The following is a 26,715-nucleotide window of genomic DNA, read 5'->3' as shown; positions in this document are numbered from 1 at the left end:
TCATTCAGCAAGGCTCCATTGTGAATTCCTGTCATTATATAAGAACCTCTCTTTCTCTCTCACTCTCTCCCTCTATCATCAGATCTGTACGGAGGAGGAAGGCTTTAAATAAACAGCCTGTAGAGTTAAGCCAACTGGAACCCTTTTCAATAATTACATCCAGCACAATACTCAATTTACATTGCATTTATTTAGCTGGAGGACTTGACAATGTGGCAAAGAAAAGAGTAACATTAGCAGCGGATGATAACAACTAGAGCGGTGCGCTTCCCAAGGGGAGACGTTTTAGTCTGTGGCTTAGAGGGAGACTTTATAGATAGCAATATGTCATTAAAAACCAGTGCCATCTGTTCAGATTTCTTGTTTACGTGCTGTCATGGATATAAAGCATATTTAAGATACAAAAGCAAATCCCAGAAATGCAAACTGTGGGATTTTCCCGTGCATACTTTGCTGTGCAATTAGTTGTGATTACACATTCTAACAGCACCACAAAAAAGGAATAAAACAACTACTAACAATTGTTTTCTCTCCACAAGCCCCTAATGATCTGCTTTTGAAGTTCTCCAGCTCGGTCCTGCACATACTGCTTTCATAAGACTTGCTGTGTTATTCATGTGACAGACGCAGTATCTGGCTAAACAAGCAGGTAATTTCTGATAAACTGCGACCAGCTTGGCTTTAAACTCATTCATTCCAGATTACAGCTCACGACCTCTGATGTGGCAAACCTCTGCTTACCAACAGAGCTATAATCGCTGTAATGCAGCACATACAGCGTTTGTAGCTGCTTGTCTCTCATTGCACAGAAATGATAAGAACTTCAGTGGAGAATATCTACTTGCTGCGATAACAAGTTTATGTTCACTGGTCACTGATGCCAAAAAAAGCGCTTTTTATCCCTCTGTAATGTGGCTGTGTTTTTCACAACGAGCAAGTGAAATATGAGTTGCACATGACAGTGGGGGAATTTTTTGTTATATTTTGGTTAGTCTGTTGTACATTTGATCTCATAAAACCCACTCAAGAACTGTTATGTATTTTGTATACAGTGGGATAATACAGTGATAAGTGGCGTGAAATGAAAACAACATGATTCATAGCACTTTTTTGGCAAAGGCATCTATTGCAAGTTTTATTGATGGCTGGCAACATGTGTGTGTCATTAGACAGAGGCTATAAATGATCAAAGATGCTATTGGAATTGATTTGCTCCTCATGAAAGCAGAATACTGAAATATTAGGCCAGTTTATTGTAGTTGCTATATTAGTTTATTTGGCTGTATCTGTGTGCAGTCTCCATCTACTCAGCTGTTCATTCTCACCTTCAATAACTATCTCTTTCAAGATAAATTTAAGTTACACCTACACTGCACTAAGTGATTCTGTGACTAGGCTTTTGTTAACTTTAGATATTACCCTCTAATGTGTCAAATGAAACAGCAGCTTTCCCTGAGTTATGGCTGAAGGGAAAATCAAGGAAAAAACAAGACTGGCTGAATGCCTCTCATTTTGCCAAGTGGTCCTCAGGCCAGTACATAACAAGGAAATGGACTGACAGATTGAGAAAGAGGACAGAGAGGCATCAATGATCTATTGTTTGCAGCCAAGGCGCTCCTTCCAACTCCTCTGGCAGTCAATATATCAAAGAAACCAAAATATATTACACCATCTGCACCAGGATATTTTACAAATACAGATTACGTCATTTGTATTTCTTTGGCTTAATAAAAGCATTAAGAGCAGTTATGTATCCAAGCAAGTATGTGTGAACATGAAGTTAGCACGCACACACGTATGTATGCCTGCACACACACACACACACACACACACACACACACACACACACACACGCTGCTTCCACCAAAGGTCTGGAATCTATCACAGCCCCCTTTGCAATACCTTTCAATGCAGGAAAAATGCATTACCTCTGTGCTGTGAAATGAACACTATGTTATTCCTACAAGGTTAGAAGTCTATCATCCATACTGTGTACTACAGTATATATCCTGCAGCCTGGCTCAGTGACCCTCTTGCATCAGTTCTGCCTTACAGATTATGACAGATATTAAGTGGATGTTGAGAAGCTGATCTGCAATCAGCGGCGGGAGCTATTTTTATCTTGGCACAGGTCTGACTGAAAGTGTTTTTCCAACACTGCAACGCTAAGGTAGAATTAAATGGGTATTTAATGTGAGAGTACATTTGTTCGCACACCCTCTCATACTGTAGAAGTCAAGTTATTATTATCATTGTGCTCAGTTCAGTCTTATTAAATCATGTAACCACAAAGCTTGAAAACAGCCAGCCAAGGTTTTAGTGTCTGCTGTTATTGATGCGATAGAACTGGTTCTTTTATACTCATATTAAATTTGAAACTCCCAATAAACTGATGCAATGCATGCTTTGGTTTGTACATCAGAATAAACTGTAAAGATAATTGCAACAGAAGATCCCCGTGCGACCGGTCAACTTTTGAAACGTATCTCCACATCTGTAGACCCACTTGTCCAAGATAAGGATTTCATTTGAATCTTGTTCATGTGTGTTTATCATGAATAGTTCAGTAAAAGTAGAAATACTGCAATGTAAAAATGATCTATTACCAGTAAAAGTCCTGCACTGAAAGTGTCAAGAATTATATATTAAAATGTACTTTAAGTATCAAAAGCAAAAGTACTCATGAGCCTACTCAGTACTCATAATGGCTCCTGTGTGTATTATGCTATTAAATCTAATTATTCACTAATTAGTGAAAATTATTATCTAATTCACTTATAAGTAGCATTTCACAGTTGTAGCTGGTTGAAGTGATGCTAATTTAAACAATTTGATATACACATGGGTAGTTTAATCATATTTTTTAAACTCATCCTATGTTTTGTAGGTAAAATATTAATTTGCAGTGTAACTAGAGACTAAAACTGTCACGTAAATGTAGTGGAGTAAAGAGTACAATATTTCCCTCTGAACTCTAGTGGAGTAGAAGTATAAAGTAGCATAAAATGGAAATAGTCAAGTGCAAATAACTCTGATTTGAAAGTACATTCCACCACTGTTCGTAAACCTTTCACAATACTTTGTCCCCCCTGCGTGTTTATCTTTGACTTGCAAGTCCGTTTTATACGCACAACAGGGCCTCCAGAAGAGGACAGTTTTACATGCATTCATAAAGCAGATGGACTGGCATGCTCATAAAATATGCAGAGTTATTAATTGTACAATCTGTGATGCCTCCAATGCCTACTGAGCAGCACAAAATCATCCATATCTATCTATCTGAGGGCAGAATGTGAAACCGTCAGGCAGAAAGGAACATATTAGGGAGAGACGTACAAAAAGGAATTCTGCCATGAAATATTAATGTTGCTGTAATACTTGAAATGAGTGTCATTTTGACAAAGACGAATATAGAAAATCTCCCCAGAAAGACTGGTTAGGTAACACTTAAGAATGAGTCAGAGTGTAACTGGAACAGGCAGGCAATTTGTTTAAGAAAGGAAAGCAAATGTTCCTAAATCAACACACAATCTCAGATAAAAACCCTTTGATCCATTTGACCTTAAAGCTTTCCATAAAATGTGAATAATATAAAAAAAATGTTATATATATATTAAATAAACCTATCAGTAAATCTGTGTTAGAGGCAGACAAGTGTATTATGAAAGAACCTCACTCTCTTTCTGTCTACTTAAGATGCCTGGCCGAGGTCACATCAATAGCGTCTCTGTTGTTCCAGACCTGACTAATGGAGAGAAGAGAGACACAACTGTTGTTTCAGACCTCGCTAATGGAGAGACGGAGCTCTTCATTTCCTCTGAGGCCATTCTCATTGTTTAACCATCCACCAGCCTTCAGCCCCCCCCCCCCCCTCCCTCTCCCTCGCACTAGTCGAAAAAACACATTATGTGACATTCCCGAAATAAAATAACACAAATTATTAATGAATATAGCTATCAGAAGGAGCTGAATTTGATTATGATGCGAGCCATAACAGGATAAGGTTCGGGTGTTGGGTGGTCTCTCTCTCTCTCTCTCTCTCTCTCTGTCTCTCTCTCTCTCTCTCTCTCTATGTCTATCTTTCTCTCTCCTTCTCCCATTCAAATTCGAGGCATGCTCAAACATCTAATAGATTTTTCCACCCCGGCACACAATTTACTGCTTACAGATTTAGAATTCTCTGGCTTCCGGCCAGGCCACAGTCAGAAGGGAATTAATGATATGAGCACATCAGTGAGGAAAAACAGCTTGTGATTCTCTCTCCTACAGGTCTGAGCATAATGAAGAAGATACTGCCATAACCCCCCTCCTAACACCACCACCACCAGCACCAAAAAAAAAAAAAAAAAGAAAACAGACCAGAGAAGGAGAGAAAGTGGGGAGGGGGGGGGGGGATGAGAGAGGCACATAATCAATACAAACACTCCATTAAATTACTTCAGAAGGGATTTTTGCACAGTTTCTAGAATTAGTTCTGCGGAAAAAAAAAAAGCAGAAGGGGAAGCAAATATGTTTGAGGGGCGGAAAGCAAACAAGTGCAAATGATACAATCTGCTAGATATTCTGAATGGAGGAGTACAGTGCAGTGTGTCTCATATAAAAAGCATGGCATTCTTTCTCTGTCGGAGTCACAACATACCATTACTCTTGTAACACCACGACACGTTCTCTTTATCTTTTCCAAGAAACCGCTCACTCCTTCCCACGTTGCAGTCGAAACATAAAACATTTTAGCGTGTGATAGTGACTCAAAGTCCCTAATATTGTTCTGTACTGTCACAGAGACAAATCAACCATGAGAGGACAGCATCTGTCTGTTTCCTTATCACCAGTTCCTACCCGCATAAACATTCTGTGACGCTCCCAACAGTGTCTGAAAGGGGACAGAATCTACCCTCTACATCAAATTGAAATGTTCCAACTGAAATATTGTCGGGATATCAACTCGGGTATATGTGCCAAGTCTGGCATACAGATCAGATGTTGCATCAGAGGGAAATACAGTGGTTTCATCCCCGAGCGGGAGAGGCTGTAAAGAATCTTGAAATGTAGTGATATCACTCATATGCCTCACTGGCCTACTGTGTCTTCATCTAGCTGTGATCACATGAAGTCATGTATTGGTGTGTCACAATTTCATGCTACACACTAATTCTAATGCTTGAGAAAGTTACTTCTCTGTTTTTGGACTTTCTCTGTTGTTTGGAAATGTACACACAGCACTCTGAGCCTGACTTGTATGAATTTGTGGTGTCTTTTGGGCCTATGTGTACAACACAATAATAAAAATGTAATTATTTTGTTCATTCATTCATTCGTTCTAAGTAGGATTTGAGTATAAAGTCACTATTCATACTAAAAAACACTTGATTTTTACTATTCTCCCACAATGTAGCTGCTCACAGATGGAAAAAAATGTAATCTAATTGCAGATGGTGTTTAAACAACTTCAAGAACACCTCAGAAAAAAACAACAACTATGAAATCTTTTGAAAAACATTTCGCTTCCTCTTTGTGAGGTTAAACTGGCAGTGTGTCTGGCGTCTGAGAGCGCAGGTATTATATCATTTCCTGTTAGTATAAACAGAGAAGTATGTTTCTTACTAACTCCAAAAATAGCGTACAACTATATACTACATACTGGAATTGAGACATGGCTTATAAAGCTACATTTTGCAGCTCAGATAGTAGGTTGGCCATTTATCGTAGGGTTGCTCCCCGACACGGCTCCTCCTGTTGACACATGAAAATGTCCTTGAGCAAGACACTGCACCCAAAATTACTCATGACGTACATGTACGAAAAAAAACTGGAAGTCCCTTTAGACAAAAGCACCTGCCAAATGAATGTACAGTAATGTACTTAACCTAAAATATGTAGTAGTGAAGGTCAGTTATAATAAATTATAGGGGAAACAATTCTATAATGTCATTATTTCTATTATTTCTATTTCATACAACTCACGGCAAATTCAAATCTATCATGTCAAATGACGACAGTAGACATTGATGGAGATACTGGATGGGAAAAATAAATCAAAGCACGCCATTTTCTTTTTATACAGTGAAGAGCTGCATGATGAACATTTCTATCCTTGAATAATAATAGCTAACCTTCATTACCATCAATATTCCATTAAAACGCCCATGTTTTCTGATACTGAGTCCATCATGCAACCTTCAGTTTAGTGTGATTCACTGTATAAATTTGGGGGGGGGGAGGGGTCAAACTGCAGAATTACAACAGCTTTAATATGCAGTGCTGCAGGAAGCGTCTAATATATTACACAAATACTTGTCAGAGAAATAAATAAACCCAGTCTTTTTATAATCTAATGATTTCATTTATTTCCTTCTCAAAAGGTGTTAAGTTACAAAAATAGCGTAAAGAGTCAAGGGGAGGGTTGAATGCTTTTGCAGTCTGCTGTATATTTTTTTGCATGTGTATGGTTACTCTTTCCTGTCTGAATGTTTTCTCAGTGGGCCCTGATCCTCACAAGGCTGAAGGATGAACCAGCTCCAGATGATACTGTAGGTGAGGGCAGGAGTCAGGAACACTGACCTTGTATAATCCTCTGCATCATCTCAAACTCACAATCTGCTCACTGGCTTCCTCGCTGAAGCCATGAATTGAAGGAAGACAAGACAGAAAACCTATTGAGCTATTTTGTGACCAGGAGCCATCCTTTGTGAGTTTTTTTTTTTCATGTTTTATTATTGTCTTTCTACAGCTTTTTGTTTCTCCCGGCGCAAGCCAACAAACTGTATCAGCAGTTACAGCTCTCCAACGCTCGGCCTCCTAGTATATGACCAGAAACCAATTTCGGCAGGCAGCGATGAAAAAAAAAAAAAAAAAAAGAATCAGGCCAGTTCTCTGGGGAGAGATAGAGGGGCAGAATGTAAACTTCCCTGGCAAGCCATCCCCGGTGGATTGAACTGTAAAAAGAAGCTCACTCGAATACAAGATAAACTAAGTGGACAGTTTGCATAACCTGATTAAGTGAATTACATTACAGATTATGTAAGGACTGCAAAATACAAGACATCACTCTCCATGCATTTGTAGCAATATGTTATCTTTGTACTCTTGCCTTGGAGATTGTGGGAGACATATGTAATCAAAAAAAAATGTTTCAACACAGGTTGTTCAATGTCCTTTGTGTTATATGTGGACCACAAGAAGATTGCAAAGTTCTTAGCTAATGGGGATCCTTTCAAAAAATAAATAAACGAAACATACTTAAACGAGTAGTTTGGGAAATATGTGTTTGCTTTCTTGCCAAGAGTTAGATGGAAAGACTGATACCACTGTGGTGTCTGTAAATATGAAACTAGCGCTAACAGCCATTTAGCTTAGCTTAGCTTCGCGCAAATATTGGAGAAACAGTTAGCGTGAATCTGTGGCAGCCTTATGTTGATGTCAAGAGGACTTTACTACACTATCCCCCAGTAAAACCACAAAATGTTGTTTTTTTATGGATTAAACAGACAAGATTCAACGTGTTAATTAGTGAGATATGCTTGCAAGTGGATTTTGAATCTACAGACACAGCCCGGCTAGCTGTTTCCCCCCGTTTCCAGCCTTTGTGCTAAGCTAAGCTAACCGGCTGGTGGCTGTAGCTTCATATTTATCATACCATGTTTCTCAAAAACTATTCCTTCAACATAATGATGCCAGTTGTTTCTTTAACTTTAGAAAATAAATCAATTTATCTATAGTTTTAAAGGACTATAAGAAGTGTTGCATCATTCTTGAGCCCCTTGTATGGATGCCGAGTCAGCCACACTTTTGAACACTGCATTTCAAAGCCTGGCAAAAGCTGGAATTTGAATTATGATCATACCAATCATCTCTCTGCCTCACAGGTTTTAGAGTCACAGCTGTCGATGCGGCAGGACAGCAGCGAAGGTCACTTGTTTCTCAAATTAATTACTTTACTTTGTGCAGGCATCTTTGGTTTCAGTCTTTTTGTGTCTCTGAGGAGAGAAAAGAGCTTTGTTCCCTCACCAAACCGTAACGCCTCATAATGCAGAGCAAGAATAATAAAATTTTGATTCTATTTGAGACACGTTTGCCTTTTACAGTTTTTTATACGTTGCCTGTGAGACACAAATACATAACAGTGCAGTTAATTCACATTGGCAGCATGCCAGGAAAAGTTAGGATATGCACTCAGGAAAAAAAAAAAGAACAGTTTCCCTCGATAACAATGGCACACATTATTGCTCTTTAGCTCACAATGGTTTTCTGTGGAGCTTGTGGTATTCCTGCAGTATCCTGTTATGGGGAACAATCCAATTCCTCTGACATAGTTACAGATCAGCCTGAGAATAACAATCAGTAAATACATCATTCGAGTGATACAGCAAGCACTCACTTCTGGCTATTCTGTTTATGAATACAACCCGAAAAAGAGCGTACAACTGTATCATAAAAAAGTCAGCTTAGTCAATGAGCGAACATTTTACACAGAATTACGGACATTCAACCACAGGACGCTTTAAGGGTACATTTATATCTGATCTGCTGCTGCTGTGGCATGAATATTTCATTTTGGTAGTCAGCAGCATTGCACTGGCATATTTCATATTTATATGCAAACCCTTGCTCAGAGTAACATGCATTGCCTTGATGAATAAGAGATCTCTCTCACTCTCTCCCAAACTCTCTGCCCCTCTCATATTGTTAGACTGTCAACAACTGACACACGCCAAAGATGTAGCGAACAAACAAACAAATGGATAAGTGAGTGCGCATCACTGATTGTCGGTGTGTAGTATTTGTGCATGTGTCCATCTGTGTGTGTGTGTGTGTTTGTGTCAAAGTGTGTGCGTGTGTGTCTCTCTGGTGCCCTGCCAGAGTCTGAGCCGGTTCTGCTGAGTGGGCAGATTCTCTGGCGGAGTGTCCCATTGGAGTGACAAGTGCATTTAGAAACAGCCTGATGGAGTCATTAACGGCAGCTCTGCTCATTAGCAACACGTGCACACACACATGCACACACGCATTCACACACGCCAACCCCTCAGTAACAATGGCGTCATTCTTGAGTTATTACACTGGCAACAGATAAATCTATAAAATCTGGTGGATACAGCATATTTATAGAAAGCCATGATATGGAACATAATATCATTTAAGAAGCCGGCTGACACGTCTATTTAAGAAAGCAAGCAGTCACACACACTCACACAAGAGCAAAATCAAACCATATTGATTACTGGAATAACAACAAAGAAACCACTATTGATCTTCTTGTCTTTTTTGTGTATGCGATTCAAGCAATGTCGTGTAATCAAGGGCATTACAGCCTCACACAGAAACACACAACCGCTTCCCTTCCTGGAAGATTACACAGTACACGAGTCATCAATAAACCAACCTTTTCTACAGAAAAAAAGACTCATGTTTTTAAGACTATGGTGGTTTCACTTCCACATAGGTGTAAACTGTTACTAGAAAAGTGAATTATAGAGGACCATTTCAAGGAATGAAGCTAGAATTCTGGCTTAAATCAACAGGATACATACTTAAAACCTGACAAGACGTACTGTAATTGTGATGGTATTTTTAGCATGTTTGCTAAGCTACATTATACCATTATAATCAGCATTAGGCATTACATCACAGCCATGAGAGAGAGAGGCAAATAAGTGGGAAACAGCTTCAAAGAGAACATTATGTTCTTTCTGATTATTAGGCTCAAATGCCAGAGTTTCCTATTTGCATCGGATGAGTCATCCGCAGAGACATCCAGCTTTATGTTGGGGCTGATTCATGGTTAATGCTGTAGTGAGACCCCCAGAGCCTGGTGCAGGAATCAAACATTCACTGCCACTTAATAGCACCGTGTGCATGATGAATCCGCCAGACAACCACCCAGACACACATAGCAATGATCCTTAAAGCTGCCGAGATACACAGCCAATTATGATCTGAACTGATGGATAAGAAGGTGTCAGAGGTGCTGTGGACGGCAGTTTGATGTGACTCAATTATTTAAAGACATTACCAGATGAATGATGTGATTTTTTTTTTGCAGAGTTGCCTTTGTTGTTTTCTGGAAACAGAGCTGTTACTCTAGGATGGTAATGCGTTAGCAAACACGCTGCCATTACCTCTAGCCTGCCTCTATTAGTGTAATTCTCAGCTCATTATATCGGGAGGAATTCCAACTACATACTGATAAATTACTCCAGTCAAGACAACACTTGTTAAACCAACCAAAGGACAATAAACATAAGCTGATTTATGGTAGGGACAGGACACAAATACATAAACATTTAACAGCGCAACGCAGAGAATTTAGAAACACTGCAGTAACCTTTAAGAATGAAGAAATGTCTTATAAAAAAAGACTAAAAGAAATTGCTGCTCACCTAACTGTGCCCTTTCCCTCTGGACATCCTTGAAGTTGAGTCCGCTGGTTAGGGTGCTCTCTCTGTAGCGGTGGAGGGCCTCCCGCCTCCCGTTGGTCCCCAGCTCCAGGAGAACAGAGGCTTTGAGAGGCTCGGCCTTCAGACCGTGGGCCCATCCTGAGAAGTCTGGTACCGTCCACTTCACCAGGTCCTCCAGTCGCACAATCACCTTCTCAGACACTGCAATTACCTCGTGCTGAAAGGAGGCAGAATCCCCATTTCAATCAGAAGTACATAAACTGAGTTACGTAAATGCAACTATGACAAGGTCATGGACCATTTACCTTTGTCACAATCTTATGATTCTTTTTGAAACTGTTTAGTTAAAGAGACTCATAAAAATGCATTAAAAAACAGCACATCTGCACGTAAGCATAATCAGGAGCAATGTCTGGATTAAAATCATGTAAAATCACAACCAGTACAGGAAACAGGACAAACAACAGAGCGTCCTTATTTATCAACTAAATTGGTATGTGCGTCAAGTAGCATTATGGCTGTGGATGCACATTAATGTAAGTAAATTAATGGCACCATGAATATGGATGATGTGGATGATTGCGGAATTGAATTTATGCCAGCAGTTAAATCAATGTCAATGAGGACGTGGATGTTTTAGACATTTTGATTAGCATTTAGGAAGTCGGGCTTCTGATATTCACCATGAACGCTTAGATTTTATGCTTTTAAATCACAAGTCACACTCAGCCACTATGATTATACCTTCAAAGTGTCGAGGAATAGAAGCAATGCGATTTGTTACAGCGGGGATGTAATGAATGAACAGGAGAAAGCTGTGAGCTAGTGGTCTTTGACACACAATGAAACTAATGTGACACTGTCAGGAAAGTATAATTGTAAATCTATAGCAGCGATGTGCATGGCTGATACTGAGGTAAGCTGAATATAGCTGTGGTGGTCTTGTGTACAGAGTCTGTTGAGCTGGCTTATTTAATAAGATCTGCTCTCTCTCCAGTATGTGCCTCAACTTTTTTTTTTCCTTAAGGTTGATTCAAACCTTCTTTAATAACTCTTATACTCAAAGAATTACAAGTCCAATGGAGAGCGAAGGAAGCGGAGATGCTTAAATGTGTTTCCATTTGAAGGGCTAATGGCTGAAGTGCTTGTTACCAACAGAGTGGAGTGGTGTGCTAGAAGATGGCTATTACAGAAACAGGGAAATCTGGAGGACAGATGTGTACGGGCAGAAACGCAGACACTCAGAGTAGGTCTCTGATGTCTGTCTGTCTCCTTGGTTATCTCCAATTTACCGGGCATCTGTCTGCCTGTACACATTTCCCCTCCGAGAGCCTGTACATTAAAATAACACTCATTTACTCCATATTGACGTATATGTGTGTATGTAGGGGTGATATAATAAAAGATACATCTATACAATCTAATAAAAACAACTCCGCAGTAAATCTTTCCTTTGTGAAGCTTTAAAATGTCAAGCTTTTGTCTTTTTTTGTCATTTTAAGCCGCTTTATTCATGTTATAATAGAATATTTCAGAGCATTCCTGCTATTTTGTCATGATATTCTAAAAACAAACACATGAACACACAACTTTTCAGCTTTTTAAATTCGTTCTGAGTGCTCTGTCTATACAATTACCCATATTCAGTTCTCACATCATCTGCAACTACAGGCATATCAAATCCCAACCAGTTGGAGACAGTATTTCCTTATAAAGGAAAAGCCTGCGAGGGATAGCTTGATATAGCTGTGCCTCCCTCACTAAGTAGAAACATCAAACATGGGTTTTCGGTCTTCTTATAATGAGCTGTCTTCAGCTGTCAAGTGGTGGCGGGTGGTTGTAACCGGCTTTCCATGCAATGAAAAACTGACTGCTGTTTCTGCCTTCAGAAAAAACAGGCCATTTGAATAATGTAGAGCAACAGTAAATAGCATTCAGCCTGCAGCCAAAAACCACAATGTACTTTATCTCTTCAAAATTAGCTACTGTACTTTGATGCGATCAACTGACAGCACATAGAGAAACAAAACCAAGAAATATTTCAGTCGAGTCCATTTGAAACAAAATATAACGCGCTAAATGTTCTGCTGCTGATGTGTGTATCAAACAGCAATGCTTCAAGTCATTCAATAGCACACCAGAGCGTACACACAGCGACAGCAGACCTTAAAAACACACAATCATTCCTGCTATATCAATCAAGTGAATGACATGGTGCCTTGTGTAAGTGTCAACAGATCCTGTTTGGGGACTTGTTCGGCTTGAGAGCAAAACACAACAGGTGAGAGCAATTCAGCAGCTGTCAACACAGTCCAGAATATAATCAGTCTATGAACGGAGCCGCAGTTCTAAAAACAGGCTACATCCATTAGCTTTGCCACATACAGTTTTTTTCTTTCTTTCTTTTTTTAACTTTACCAGCCAACTTTACACCGGCTGAAGTCTGTGGGTTCCTGTGTGATGCAGCGCATACAGTCAGGAAACTGAAAGCTGGCTTGTGGTTTGCATAACTCATGAAATTTGATTGAGAAATGTTTATGAAAATACTGTAGAATTAAGAAATGTGCTGTGTTTCCATGTAAGAGGTTCTTGAAAACAAGCCAACCCAGTCAGTTATTGAGAAACGCTCACAACAACAGCGGCGCACACAACGAGCCTGATCTGCCAGTATAACATAAAAAAACAATTATCTCTGAGAGAGAAAGAGACTAAGCTAGGGCTGCAACTAATGATTATTTTCATGATTGACTCTGAATCTGTTGATTAATCTTCTGTCTATAAAGTGTCATAAAATAGTGAAAATAACCACAAGATGTTTTTAAATTGCTTCTCTTTGTCTAACCAACAGTCCAAAAATGTTCATTTCATGATCAGATAAAACATGGAAAGCAGCAAATACTCAAAGTGGAGAAGCTGGAACAAGAACATATTTGACATTTTTATGGAGCTGAAATGATTTGTTGAATAAACGATTAGTCAATTGCATGAAAATTTATCATCAGCTATTTTGATATTGAGAAATCATCTGAGCAATAGTCCAAAAAGTGATTGTTTGCTGGTTTTCTTAGTCCATTATAACAGAAAATTGAACATCTTTGGGTTTTAGACTGTTGGTTGGACAAAACAAGAAATTTGAAGACATCAGCTTAAGCTTTGGGAAGCTGTGACTGTGGCATTTTTAACTATTTTCTCATATTTTATAGATCAACTAATTAATAGGGGAAATAATCTGCAGATTAAGTGATAATCAAAATAATTATTAATTGCAGCCCTACATTTTTGCTTGATAAATTACTTAAAGGATTAATCTATTATAAAAAATAGTTGTTGATTAATATTCTGCCAAATCAAGTGAGCTACTAATTGTTCCAGCACTAGACAAAACTTTGCAAAGATCAATCACTCCATTCACCAGCATCGCATTCTTCTTCACACTACTTGGATTTTCGGTTTCAAAGACGTGCTTTTGAAACTTGGGGCCTTGCTCTTCTGTAAATGCCGCCCATCCACACTGTGCTGTCATTTCCAGTTAGGCTGTTGATAGTTTAGCAAAGCGGCAGACACAGCCAGCAGGCCACTTGATAATATAGGTCAGAGGACTGCAAGCCCACAGCCAAGAGGTGACACTCCACATCAGCAACATACCAAACAACCTTGTGTCATTTTAGTAACACTTCCTACACAGATGCATTAAGAGCATTTATACACTCTAAATCCTGCACCGAATGTCTTAATGTGTTACCATAACTTTACCTCCGGTGTGTCAATAAATGCATATACTATCTAACTGCTCGTTTTATGATTGAATTAAAATGCAAAGTAACACATTAACAGCTGAATGTTACATTCTGTCTCCATTCTTCTATCAATAATTCATGTTATTACTGCAGCAGCATATCGCCACAAACATTACTGAGTGAATTTATTGCTCTGACTGCACATAATGGAGCGAAAGTGGAAAAAAACAGACTTCTGCTGTGAAACTGTAGATAACTCTGTTCCAGCAACCCATGACTCCGACAATCTCATTGAAATTAAACTCGCTAAAATCCATATCATTCAATTTATATGGATGCGGCGGTTTACTGGTGGCAAAACAGCACATAAGGGACATTCCCGATTCTATATTCGGTGATCCAATTAGAAACAATGCACCCTGAAATATTCCATATCACTCCGAACAATTCCCTGCGAGAATCCACGCAACTGTGCGTGAACGGCGAGGAAGACATTCCTGACTGTCAGCGTTCTGCAGCGGAGCGTCTCATCGCTCGGACAGGACTTTCAGCTTGAGAGTCAAGGGGTGCACACTTCCCAGTGGGTGGGTGTCTTTCTATACTGTGGGTGTACACACACACACACACACACACACACACACAGTGCTCCTGTCATGCTGGGAAGGTTTCAGCCTGCTGCCTCCGAGAGGTCAGCGCTGGAATTCCTAAGGCCAAAGGAGATTAGTAATTGAGTAATGGACATGGTGACATGGACAATGAGGAGACAGAGAGGGAGAGAAGCAGAGAGAGAGAACGAGGGTATGAAACACAATATGAGTTCATTATCTATCTCCCCTCCCCATGACTGACCTTGGCTTCAGTGTCCCAAAACAAACTTATCTGGGAATTAAAAAGGAGCTCTGGGGAGTAAGCCAGGGACAATTGAATTAGAATATGTTTTTGGAGGCTGCCTCAAGACTAGAAAGAGTTCAAGGTACAACATTTAAAAGGTGAGAGTTATTGTACATAATGTTCTGCCACTTAATGCATGCAGTTTATTCATATGCATAAAAGTTGCTGTAATATCTGCGGGGTGCTGAACTCATCTTTTATTCACTGATTCCATTAAGAGATTGCTCTTACATGAGCCGGCGTGATATATGAACTTTGCATTCTTTCACAGATATAATGACGGAGAAAAATAGCGAGATAACAGGAGTTTTCAAAGCCCTTTCTGAAAGTGGGTGAGGCATCCATCATGTAAGGTGACACCACAAAAACGCTGCGTCAGCTCGCTTGAATCACTGCAGCTTTGTATTTTAGCAAATGCACACACACAGACACACACACGCACACACACACACAGACAAAAAGACTAAATGTATGATAATTCCACATGCTCCATCTAAGAAACCGCAGTTATGAATGAACAACATTGGCTGTATTAAGCAAGAGCTTCTCATCTGTGGCTGCATTCTCCTTAAGGTTATAATAACGATCCACTGTAGCTGGGGGCACTGGAGTCATGCATCAAGGCAAATGTTTGCCTGTTCAAGTGGTTAGTCAATGACAAAGTGGAAAAACCGAGGTAAAGAGCACCAAAAGTCTCATGTGTGTTGACAAACCAGGCACTGCTGTAACATATCATTACTTAGGCTGCAAAGACACAAAACAGTTGGGTGAAAAGAATCAGAAGATTGTGAAGGACGGGAATGACAACTCCTAAACCAATGGGAAATGTTAGTGGGGGTTTTTATAGCCTTTGAAGTCCAGGGTATTCCATTTTAAAGGTTTTAAATTACACTATCCTAAAAAGCTGGTAATAATTTACATGCTATTTCAGCAATGGTGAGGAATTCACTGGAGGGCAGTGTTCAGAGTTAATGACTTGTTCTGCGGCAGGAGGAGGCACACATGCGCGCACGCCACACATGCACACAACCCCCCCCCCCACAACCCCCCCACCCCATCCACCCCTCTAAATTCCTGCCTGCCATTGTTGTGTGAATGGAGAGATTTGGTATAATAAGATTTGGAGATTTGGTATATAAGACAAGGGAGCAGTATGGATGTTCTAAAAAAGATCACTGTAAAAATGTGCCATATCACATTTACACTCAAGTCATTCAGCAGAACGACCTTATCCATCAAAATGCTGCTCGCATATCTAAGCCACTTACACTTAACTCAACTAGCATCCCAGATGCCTGAATTACCCATTCAGGGTTTTTCCCTTAGGAAAAATCAAAGAAGCAGCAAATGAATACAATCTAATTTCCCTACAAGCTGGCTTTCCAAGCACTGAAACACATGCATGGACTACTGCCATGTACTGAAGAAATGGCTCTGGACGCATGCCAAAGTGTTTTCCACAGCAATCAATACAGGCCTACTGCTGCAGTCCCCAGCCTGTCAGTGTGTGTGTGTGTGTGTGTGTGTGTGTGTGTGTATGTATGTGTGTGTGTGTGCGTGCCAAAGCCTTGTCAGCTAGAGGGACAGAATAGAGGAGAAGAGAGGTCAGATGAAATCAGAGGTGATGATAATAGCACATTAATATAACATGATCCAGAAATATTCTCTGCGGTTGTGAATTCCCATTAAGAGTGCCTTGCTGTATTTGCAGTAAAGTGGGATATATAGTATAAGATAAGCATAAGCAATTAACCGCCTGAAGCGAAGTGTATACAATAAGTGGGTGTTGTGTGCGGTGAGCGGTTATCTACAACAGCTCTCTCCTGAAATGGGGGAGTCCAAAAACAGAACGTATTACAGCAGTATCAGCAGGAGGAGCGGGCCATTTGGAGTGAGAAGAAATAATGTGTCACTCAATGAGTTTTAAAACACATGTGACTGTTTAGTCGGTGGCAGTTTGCAGGCAGACAAATAGAGCAGAGGCCCCAATAGAGGGTTTGTCATAATGGGTGAGCAACTCGACACAAAGCCTGTTTAAAGAGCAAGCAGAGCTCAACTGGTGGGGGTAAACACTGCTTGTCAGGCTGAGATACAATGAAAAATAGAGCTTCCTCCACATATGGACTTAATAATTAACTCAGAATAAATAGATTAATACATTTTTTCTGTTTCTGTTTATCAGCTATTAAGCAAACACAGACACCATGACTTACGTTTATTCAATGAATCATTATTTTTATTTCCAGCCATAGCTGACTGGATTTGAAACTGGCTCAGTTTAAAAGAAATTGACCTCCAGCCCTGTGACAGAAGAATAACAAGCACAGTAGGTCATGGGTTGGTTCCTCTTGTCACTGCACAGCACAGCACAAAACACAGCGCAGGAGAGGATGAGAGCAAACAAATACCTGAGAAATAACCAGGAAATTACATCATACCTCAGCGCTGAGAACACAAGTGAATCAGTAATCCAATTCTGGTGAGCTAGTTCAATAAAGGCTGTTTTGATGTCTTGAAAGAGTCGTTGCCTTTTGGTATTTGGGGGATATTGGCTTCAAGCTTAAGATAATAGCAATCTACAAGATATGTAGCGCGATCTCACAGAGAAAGGGAGCAACAAGGAACCAGCTGTTTACATGTCAAATGTCAGACACTGTTTCTGTTTTATGTTGTGTGGAAATATTCAGGGGCAGGTCCAACAAGATCCTGTAATAAATGTTGTGAGGCTCGATGATAGCAAGTTGTGGCTTTACCTCGTGACGTGGTCTGTGCTCATTTAGCAGTAAAACCTTGTGAAAATAACACACTTCCTGAGAGCTGTGAGTTATCAAGTTCATATCTGCATGAGTCACTAGCCTAATCTGAACTCCTGATTTTCAGCCAGTCAATTACAGATTTACAGTTCAGTATAACTCCACATTCATTAATCTGTCTTTATACGCCACCGGTCCTGGAGAAAAATGACTAATGTGAGCTTTATAAACTCCACTTTCCAGTGCGACTAAAAATGGATTCTTCTCTAATGTTTACATTTCAAAAACAAATAGTCTTTTCCCCTCATACATCACGGACGACGGGTTTTCATATCAGCTTTTTTTTCTTTTCTTTTTTTTTTTTTATGAGGCAGGTTTACCCTTCCTGTTTGTTTTTTGGATTATATGTTGCATCTGTAAGCGCTCCTCGCTGACTCATGCAGTGCAGATTAGTGTTATGGGGCAAAGTCAGCGAGAATCTGAATGGGCTCAATGAAGGTCATAAACTGACTTGAAGTTGTCAGGGCAATTTCCACTCTGTAATATACAGTAAGTAGTCTGATGTGCTGAGAGTAGAAGATTTGACAAGCCCTTTAATTGAGGTCAGCCTGCAGGCAACTACATTGCACTTAAACATATCATCCCCAAATTATATTAATTCATAGTCTGGCCTATTCTATAATCAGAGTGCAACTTCAAAGTGAGTGCATCTTTCTTTAGAGTTTGCAGGATTTGTGCGTTGTGATGCAAGTTGCTGCATAATTCATGCAGGGAAAACTGCTTTTATTCCCCCTTCTGATTTTACTCTCGCATCAATTACACAAAGTACAGCAGATGATTGTATCACTGTGTGCTACGCTGTTTAACTCCCAAATTCTTTGAGATTTGATTTGCATTGGCAGAGCAGCCCTTCTGGTAGTTAATATAATATTTTACAGTCAGATATACCCGATGGACTGGAATGTGAGCACTTTGCAATGCAAATAAGTCTTTGGGAAAGGGGCGGAGCTCACATGGCGTTGCGCAAGTGTGGCCTCAGATTCGGCGATGCATGCACTCAAAGTAATTACTAAATAATTGCAGCGTGTTAAAGGCTAAAGCGAGAGGGCTTCAGGAGATGATACGCGTTCATACAAGAATTCTGCCACAAAGATGATAGCTTGTCTAAGCGGCAGGCCATAAATAGCCACCTTTCTTATGAAAGGGAAATGTGATAGCCACTCTATTACTCAAGAGGAAAGAATGTAAGTAAACCATCAGCGGAAGAGTCAAGTACAAACACGGCTTTGTCCTTCAATATAAACAATATAACAGCAGGAGAGAATCATTTCCATCCAGCCGCAAGTGATCAAAAGCAGAGAGTGGTAATTAAAGTGCTGTTGTCGCTGAGTGAAGAATATCAGAGAGAAAACAACACATCATTTGTTTTATGGCTGGTAAGAAAAACCCCTCAATAATCAGAGTAATGCCATTCAGTGCAACGATGTAACCGGATCACAAGCGCCACATATGGCCACAGTCAATCATAACTATTGCCTTTCTGTGCCAACAAACGGCGTAATGTAACACAGAGGCGTCTTAAGTGCTGCCTCAAATGTGAGCTGACAATATCACATTGTCGAGGGTGGAAATGTCCACATGGAAAATTATGCAAAGCTTGGAGAGTAGTTAAAACGTGTCGGCGCTGGCTTTGCTCTGCCACGCTTTATGACTCGCTCTCCCCTCTTTCAACATCAGGCAGCATTACAAAATATCTAATAACTATCGTACCGTCCGATCTGAGCCAGTTTGATCCCGTGCATTCATTACCGTTTCGCAATTTCCGCCCATATGTCAGTATCTGACACGCTTTTACCAAGAAATGAAATGACAGAGCATGGGTGCAGGATTCTTGCGGATTTTCCCCTTTATAACACAATTAACCCCATAGAGCGCAGCGGCAGCCTTATTGAGCGCAGCTGGACAAGTGCACATTCAGCAGTTGACACCACAATAGAAATAGGCTAAAGTAAAACTAGAGAACAAATGCCGCTGTAGGTCGATCCTTTTACTGGTCTGTTACATCAATGTCAGTATCAATAACATGCGTTTATGAATGCCCGTGTCACCGGAGACTACACATCCACTGCCAACTCTTAATGCAGTAAAGATGCCGTTTAATAAAATGCCGCGAACAAGCGAGAACACACAGAATAAAACACGAGAAAACAAAAAGCATGCTTCATTGTTCACCAGGCGATGAATATTCCTACCTCTCCATGTGTGACTGTCCGTCCCTGGGGAGTATCCTCGGGTAGAAAATAAAGTTTGGAGCTTGATAAAAGTTGCTTGCTTGTTCTTTCTTCCCAGAGCAGCTGAAGCTCCGCTATGCAAATAGGATCCTCCGGTTTACATCTGACGAAGAAAAAGTCTCCGAGAGACAGAATCCTCGGTTTGCCGTCCCGGTTAAATTTAAAGGCTTTATAGAATATATATGGTCCATGTAAACCGCAAGACGAGCCCACCCACTGTAGAAGAAAAACACAAAATTGATTAAATAATGAATGGCTTATCAACTCATTTGGTAAACAAATCGTAGCCAAGTGGATATAAACATTTATAACACCCCTGCGTAAATACGCACGGTTGGCAAATATCACATTAGGAAATCGGTTTTCAGCACACAATTAGCATCATGTAACTATTTTTAGATGTTCAACATATGACACAGATGTGGTCATACTAAATGCAATGTGTCAAAGTTTTGTGGATTAGCCATATGAGTACAGTTTACAGTCGGTAACGATTAGCGCAATGCGAATATAAAATAAATCGACGGTTGATAACAAACGTTACCTTCAGTGAGTTCGGCTCCATCTCGACGTTATGAATTGATTAAACTCAACACGCTCTCCAAACTTGCTGGCTTGAATGGATTGCCGAAGGTCCTGGAAGGAGCATATTTCTGTAGAGTTTAAAACACCGTGTATTAGTCAGTAAGGAGTCGTGGAAAAATACGAATTACGGTAAATGCACTGCAGGAAATTCAATGTGTGAGTGTAAGTTTTGATTTAATTAAGTAAATTTGTGATAATTATTTTTTGGCGCATTTCTATTAAGCGTAGTCACGTGTTTAGATAAAATATTAAGGTATAACTATTAATATATCATAAATTTATGATCACCAGTGGGTGCCAGTTGTTTATAAAAACAGAAAATATTGATTACGTAAAATTATTTGCCTATAAAAGCTAATATTATGTGTTTATGGGCTTTTCCAGAAGTATGTTTCTTCCAGGACTTCTGTAAAAGACGTTCAGTATGAAAGCACATTTCTCACAGTAATGACACTGAGGCGCTTGCTGTGGATGCCTTCAAGAAACAATGTTACATGAAAGTTAATAGGGCTATCAAATGATTCCTCAAAAGGCAATGTGGGACCCGTGAGGTGCCGGCTTTGCTTTGAGCTTGAACTTGGTATGCGCGTTACGGCTCAGGCGCGCAGGTTCGGCTTTGCTGAAAATAATGGCCTTTATATATTTTTGAGGCGAGCATTAAAGACAAAATTGGCCGAGTTAGAAAGCGGGGCGTCACGAGACAGAATTCACGAGGCGGTCCATTATCCAGACATAAATCATGTTAAAACGCTGCGCTGACCTTGTGAAGACAGCGGGATATATATTTGACAAGGGTTAACACATTTGCACGATCAAAGCCTTTTATATAATTATGTTGATGAATATTTATTACTACAAACGCCGAGAAATTACAGCTGTGTCAGGAAACCAATATTTAAGTATGAATAACTGATTATACCTATGATAGAAATATCAAGTTATACAAACTTTACGGTTTCTATTTACATCTGTGGACTCATTGTCCTTTCAGTCTCCGCTGGCTGAATGTGTCAGCTGTATTTTATCGGCTGTCTGGAATTATTGGTGTATAGAAAAGTACCCGCTCGGTCCACAGCGCTGTGCTGTTTCTCCACTGTCAGACACTCTTTGCCCTGCATTTATCCACCGCTCAGATCACAGAGCATGCAACAGCGACATAGGCCTATGACACCAGCTATTTCAAGTACAGTATTACGCAATGCGTTTTTTTCCCCCCATGATTCACATCCAGTAAAGTGTTTTCTTGTGATATGTTTTCCTCTGGTTGTTGATGCTGTTATGAAAGGCCTGGCTGGTATATTTAGGACATACAAGACATCAAGGCTCATGTGGATAATAATCTCCAATTATATAATATCCTATTTAATAGACATATATAATATAATATAATGATATAAAACACTAAGAAACAAGATTATAATGTTAGTCCTCTAAATGTTGCCATCAGTCTCTCTCTGCTGGCTACTATTCAAAGAAGCAGCAGAACATAATGTATCAATACTAAAATAGCTGAGGCAATGTTGTGTGACACCCTGATATTTTAAGTACCCGTTTAGTGCATCGGTTCAGAGTAAAAGGTGGATTACAGAGAGGCTCATTGTCTTATATATGCGACTGCAGCGATGTTGGGATTCCTGCAGTGAATCCAATATAAACCATGGCTCTTTAGTGTTATCTTTCCTGATTTCTCTCACAGCCATTTCAGTGGCTGAATCAATGGGGTTGCATTGTTAATGGCAGCCACCGTAATGAAGTCCCTGGTTAATCAATGGCACCACTCAAGCTCTTATCTGGCAACTGCAAGTGTTTGCTTGTCAACAGCAAGAGAGCCCAGCAGCGACATTGCAGCATTGTGATGCACATATTGACGTGAATCGGTGTGAATCAAGCCTCATGGTGAGTAATTCTTATTAAGAAATAAATACAAAAATATGTGTGGGAAAAGAGAGGAGTATTGACGTTCAGACACAGGACAAATGTGATGACTTAATGTAAAAATATTTGGGACATGTTCCTAAAACTGAGCAGTAACAGATGCTACATTCACATGTTTAGTACCCAAATACAAATTTACAATCTCATCTGCTTCTCTTCAGCTCAATCTGTCTTTGTGATCAGATAAGATTTAATAAAAGAAAAAAAAACGAGATATTTACAAATCATGAGTGAACTTGGAACAAGAAAACAAGTAGAGCTGCAATGATTAATCCATGAATTGATTATTGCCTACAAACAAATGAACCACCAATTATTTTGATAATAAATTAATTGCTTTGAGTCATGTTTTAAAAGAAAAAAAAGGTCTGATTTCTCTGATTCCAGCTTCATGAATGTGAATATTTTCCGGTTTCTTTAGTCATCTATGACAGTAAACTGATTATCTTTCTGTAATCTAAACTGTAATCTTTGAGTTGTGGACAAAACAAAACATTTAAAGACATCACCTTAGCCTCTGGGAAACATTGATCGCCTTTTTTCACCATTTCCTGACATTTTATGGACCAAACAACTAATCAATTAATCAAGAAATAATCAAGAAATTAATCAGTAATGAAAATAATTGTTAGTTACAGCCATAATGAATGGTATAGTTAGTGTTATAGTTAGTGTATAGAGAGTTTAGTTGCTTTATACTGTGAGGCATATTGTCACACACTGAAAAATTAAATGTGTTATCTATGCTGAAGTGTGGAAGCTCAAATCCCCCCACAGTTAAACTGAAAGTGGTCCCAGTGCAGCCCCACATGTGGGTTGTGAATCTTACAGGTTTTTCCACTACGGGCTCAGTTTACGTACTCAAGCAGTTTTTTTTCTCTTTTGCAATCAGTACACTGCTCCAAAGTTTGTTTAATGGGGCATTTTACTTGGCTGGCTGAAATAAGATCACTCACAGTATGACTGTTTTTTTGTTTCGTTTTCAAAGCTCTGACACGAAACTGTTCTTTCTGCTACTGATATCATTTGACTGCATGCAAAGAACCCTGTAAAATCATTGTTTTTTCACAAATGAAGGCACTAAAAAGGCTTTATTATGGGAAATAACAAGTAAAAACTGTATTAATATGTTTCAGGCACCTTCTGGCTTATTTGTTGCCTATAATAGAAACATACGTTGACTGGATAAGTGGTAAAACCTTTCTTTTTCTCAGCACAGGTGTTCCACATTCCACATAATGAGGCAGCTCAGCAGGGAAACAACAAATGTGGTTGGAAAGCCACCTCGAAATGGAGAGCCGGGGTTACAGTTTCAACCACAGCAAAGCAATACGAAATCCATTAAAACAGTATATTCCTATGTAATTCTGACCATATGTTGACAGGTCTTAATGATGAATATGAATTTGAGTTAGTATGGCTGAAAATAATGTTAACCATTCAACCACCACAGAGCTACAGATAGGAAATCAACCCAAGCAGCTGTAGAGATAAAGAGATAAACCATTTAATGGGAAAAAAATTGCTATTGTTTGTTATTTCTTACTTCCTTTAGGAAGTAACAACAAAACAGTCATTTCCCCCCAACTGACCACAGTTTTTTTTTTATTATGAGCCTCTTCAGTACGTTCATTAGCATTTTTGCACAGGAAAAATAAGGCTGCAACTCACGATTATGTTCATCGTCGATTAATCTGCCTATTATTTTCTTGATTAGTTGAGTCATTGTTTTGTTTATAAAATGTCAGCAATTAGTGAAAAATTAGATCATTTTCCAGAGTCAAAGGCAACATCTTCGAATCACTTATTGTATCCGACTGACAGTCCAAAACCCAAAGACATTCAGTTAAATGTAATGTAAAAAAAAAGCATAAAATCCTCCTCAAATCCCAGGCAAGAAACTTTTTGGTATTTTTCTAACATAGTTGCCAATTGATCATTAATCTACAAATTATTCTCCATTAAAGTTAAATACAAACATTTTATTCTTAATGGACAAGAGGATCATGTGAAACCTGAGAAATAAAAAAACATTTTAAACATAAACATGAATCACTTTATGATGAATGAATAAAGATGAATAAATTAGGCTAAATAAAATAATGAACTAATTCTCATATAAAAACAATAAAAAGTAATTTAATATGCAGTGCAATCTCTCTACATTTGTTATTGCGTTTAAAACAGCTGTAATCAATATTCTTATGTCACATGACTACTTGTTGCCTATGTGAAAAGAGTAGAGCTGCGACGATTAGTCGATTAATCGATTAGTTGATAGACAGAAAATTAAATCGCCAACTATTTTAATAAGCAATTAATCATTTTGAATCATTTTTAAAGAAAAAATATTAAAATTTTCTAGTTCAACTTATTTTCTGTTTTTTTCTATTACAGTAAACTTTGGGTTGTGGACTGTCGGTCAGGATGAAACAAGACATTTTAGGACGTCATCTTGAGCTTTGGGAAACACTGAGCAACATTTTTTTTTTACCTTTTTCTAACATTTTATAGACCAAATATCTGATTAATTAATCAAGAAAGTAATCAACAGCTTAATCAATAAAGAAACTAGTAGTTGCAGCCCTAGAAAGGAGTAACTCATAGTTATAAACCCACAGTGTTTGGATTCTCTGCCCACAAATGAACCGTTATAGTTAAATCTTCCCGCTCCCAGTAGTCTCGTTTCAGCCACAACAAGCAGCTAATTTAAACCCACTTTACTCTTCCTGTTCAGCACCAAACAGCAAACAGATCAGTTAGCAGCTATCTTGTGAGCATATAGCATTTAGCAGCTAAAGAACCAGATCATTTCCCTCAGGAGTTGGTGGAGAACAAAACAGAGCTAAAAGGAGAGTTTATATGGGCTTTACACTCATCAGGTGGCCAGAAACACGACTCCAAATAGATGCTGATGTTGCTCCGTGTCTGCTGGATGTTTGAATAAACAACTGTTTGCTAACAACTTAGCCATATATCAACATAAAAAGTGATAGTATGTCAGCGTTGTGTTACAGCATGTTTCTGCTGCCCCCAAGTGGCCATAATTAGTTATTGCAGGTTTAAAATAGGCTTTGTTGAATAATTATCAATATATGTTTATTCATTGATTACACCTGAAAATGTCCCAAAAAACAATTTTGACATAACAATTCCAACAAATTCAATGCTCCAATGTTAGATTTATCATCATTTTAGATGTGTATAATCATAACATTTGTTTTCTATGGAAATATTCACTTTGTAAAAGAAAATGTTTGGTTACTTTGGTTACCATGTTTTTGAATATATATATATATATATACATATATATATTACAAAGTCTGATGAACTGTTAAAAACTGTTAAGCTCTTTAAAATAAAACTAAATCAAATCAAATCAATTAATTAATCAAGTATGATACCTTTGAAAACTCCACCATAAACAAGACACTTGGTTCTCAAAATGACCATTAAAGGATTAAAAACACCTAAGGCCCTCTCATTTCCTAAATTAGTCTTCAAATAAAGTGCTGAAAATAGTCATGAAGTGGAAATATTCAGAATTATTCAGCAGCATTGGGTCAATAAAGGGGATATACATGTCAAAACATCACTTTTACTTACACATTTAAAGCTCTCAGTGTGAATATCCACATTTCTAATCGCTCTGCCAGGCATTATGAAAATCTACAGATGACTAAAGCAAGAAAGCCTCTGAGAAATTAGGCCAACACACACCATCTTCTACTGATACCACATGCACAATTGCATTACCCAGTGGATATCCATCTATCATTAATGGAAAGCCCTGGGACATTAAAAATCCATCAAGTAATTTGTCCAGAGGAACACGTTTCAATAGTAACTTTACACCTGCGTCTTTGTGCCGCTATAATCACATGACAATGGCCCCCGTCTGTAGGATGACTTTAGGAAAGGTAACAGGAGATCTGAGTGATGTTGCCGGGCTAATTTTAGCCTCTTAGACTCATTAAAACACGGTGTCACATTTCTCTCCATTCAATCACATGTGAGTCCACCTACAGTGGACAGCAACATGCACAGGAAATCCAATTATGATATTGAAAGAATCACTTTTAACCAGAACTTAATGTTGGATATATTCATCAGGAGGTTATTTGAGATA

At 39.0% G+C, this 26,715-nt stretch overlaps 1 protein-coding gene across 1 annotated transcript in view; it reads right to left on the bottom strand.

Annotated features, from left to right (window-relative positions):
* The window catches only part of LOC137197239 (AT-rich interactive domain-containing protein 5B-like), a 76,416-nt gene extending 55,690 nt beyond the window's left edge, over positions 1-20,726 (bottom strand). Inside the window, exons 1-3 of the mRNA XM_067610514.1 lie at positions 20,611-20,726; positions 20,028-20,282; positions 10,377-10,611 (exon numbers count right to left, since the gene is read on the bottom strand). Coding sequence (XP_067466615.1) covers positions 10,377-10,611; positions 20,028-20,282; positions 20,611-20,631 — 511 coding nt within the window. The 5' untranslated portion in view covers positions 20,632-20,726. The remainder of the gene's footprint in view (positions 1-10,376; positions 10,612-20,027; positions 20,283-20,610) is intronic.
* Positions 20,727-26,715: the final 5,989 nt, after the last annotated feature.

Source organism: Thunnus thynnus, chromosome 14, assembly GCF_963924715.1.
Source record: "Thunnus thynnus chromosome 14, fThuThy2.1, whole genome shotgun sequence".
NCBI lineage: Eukaryota > Metazoa > Chordata > Actinopteri > Scombriformes > Scombridae > Thunnus > Thunnus thynnus.
The sequence above is the reverse complement of the archived record's forward strand: the minus strand, read 5'-3'. Positions and strand labels throughout refer to the sequence as shown.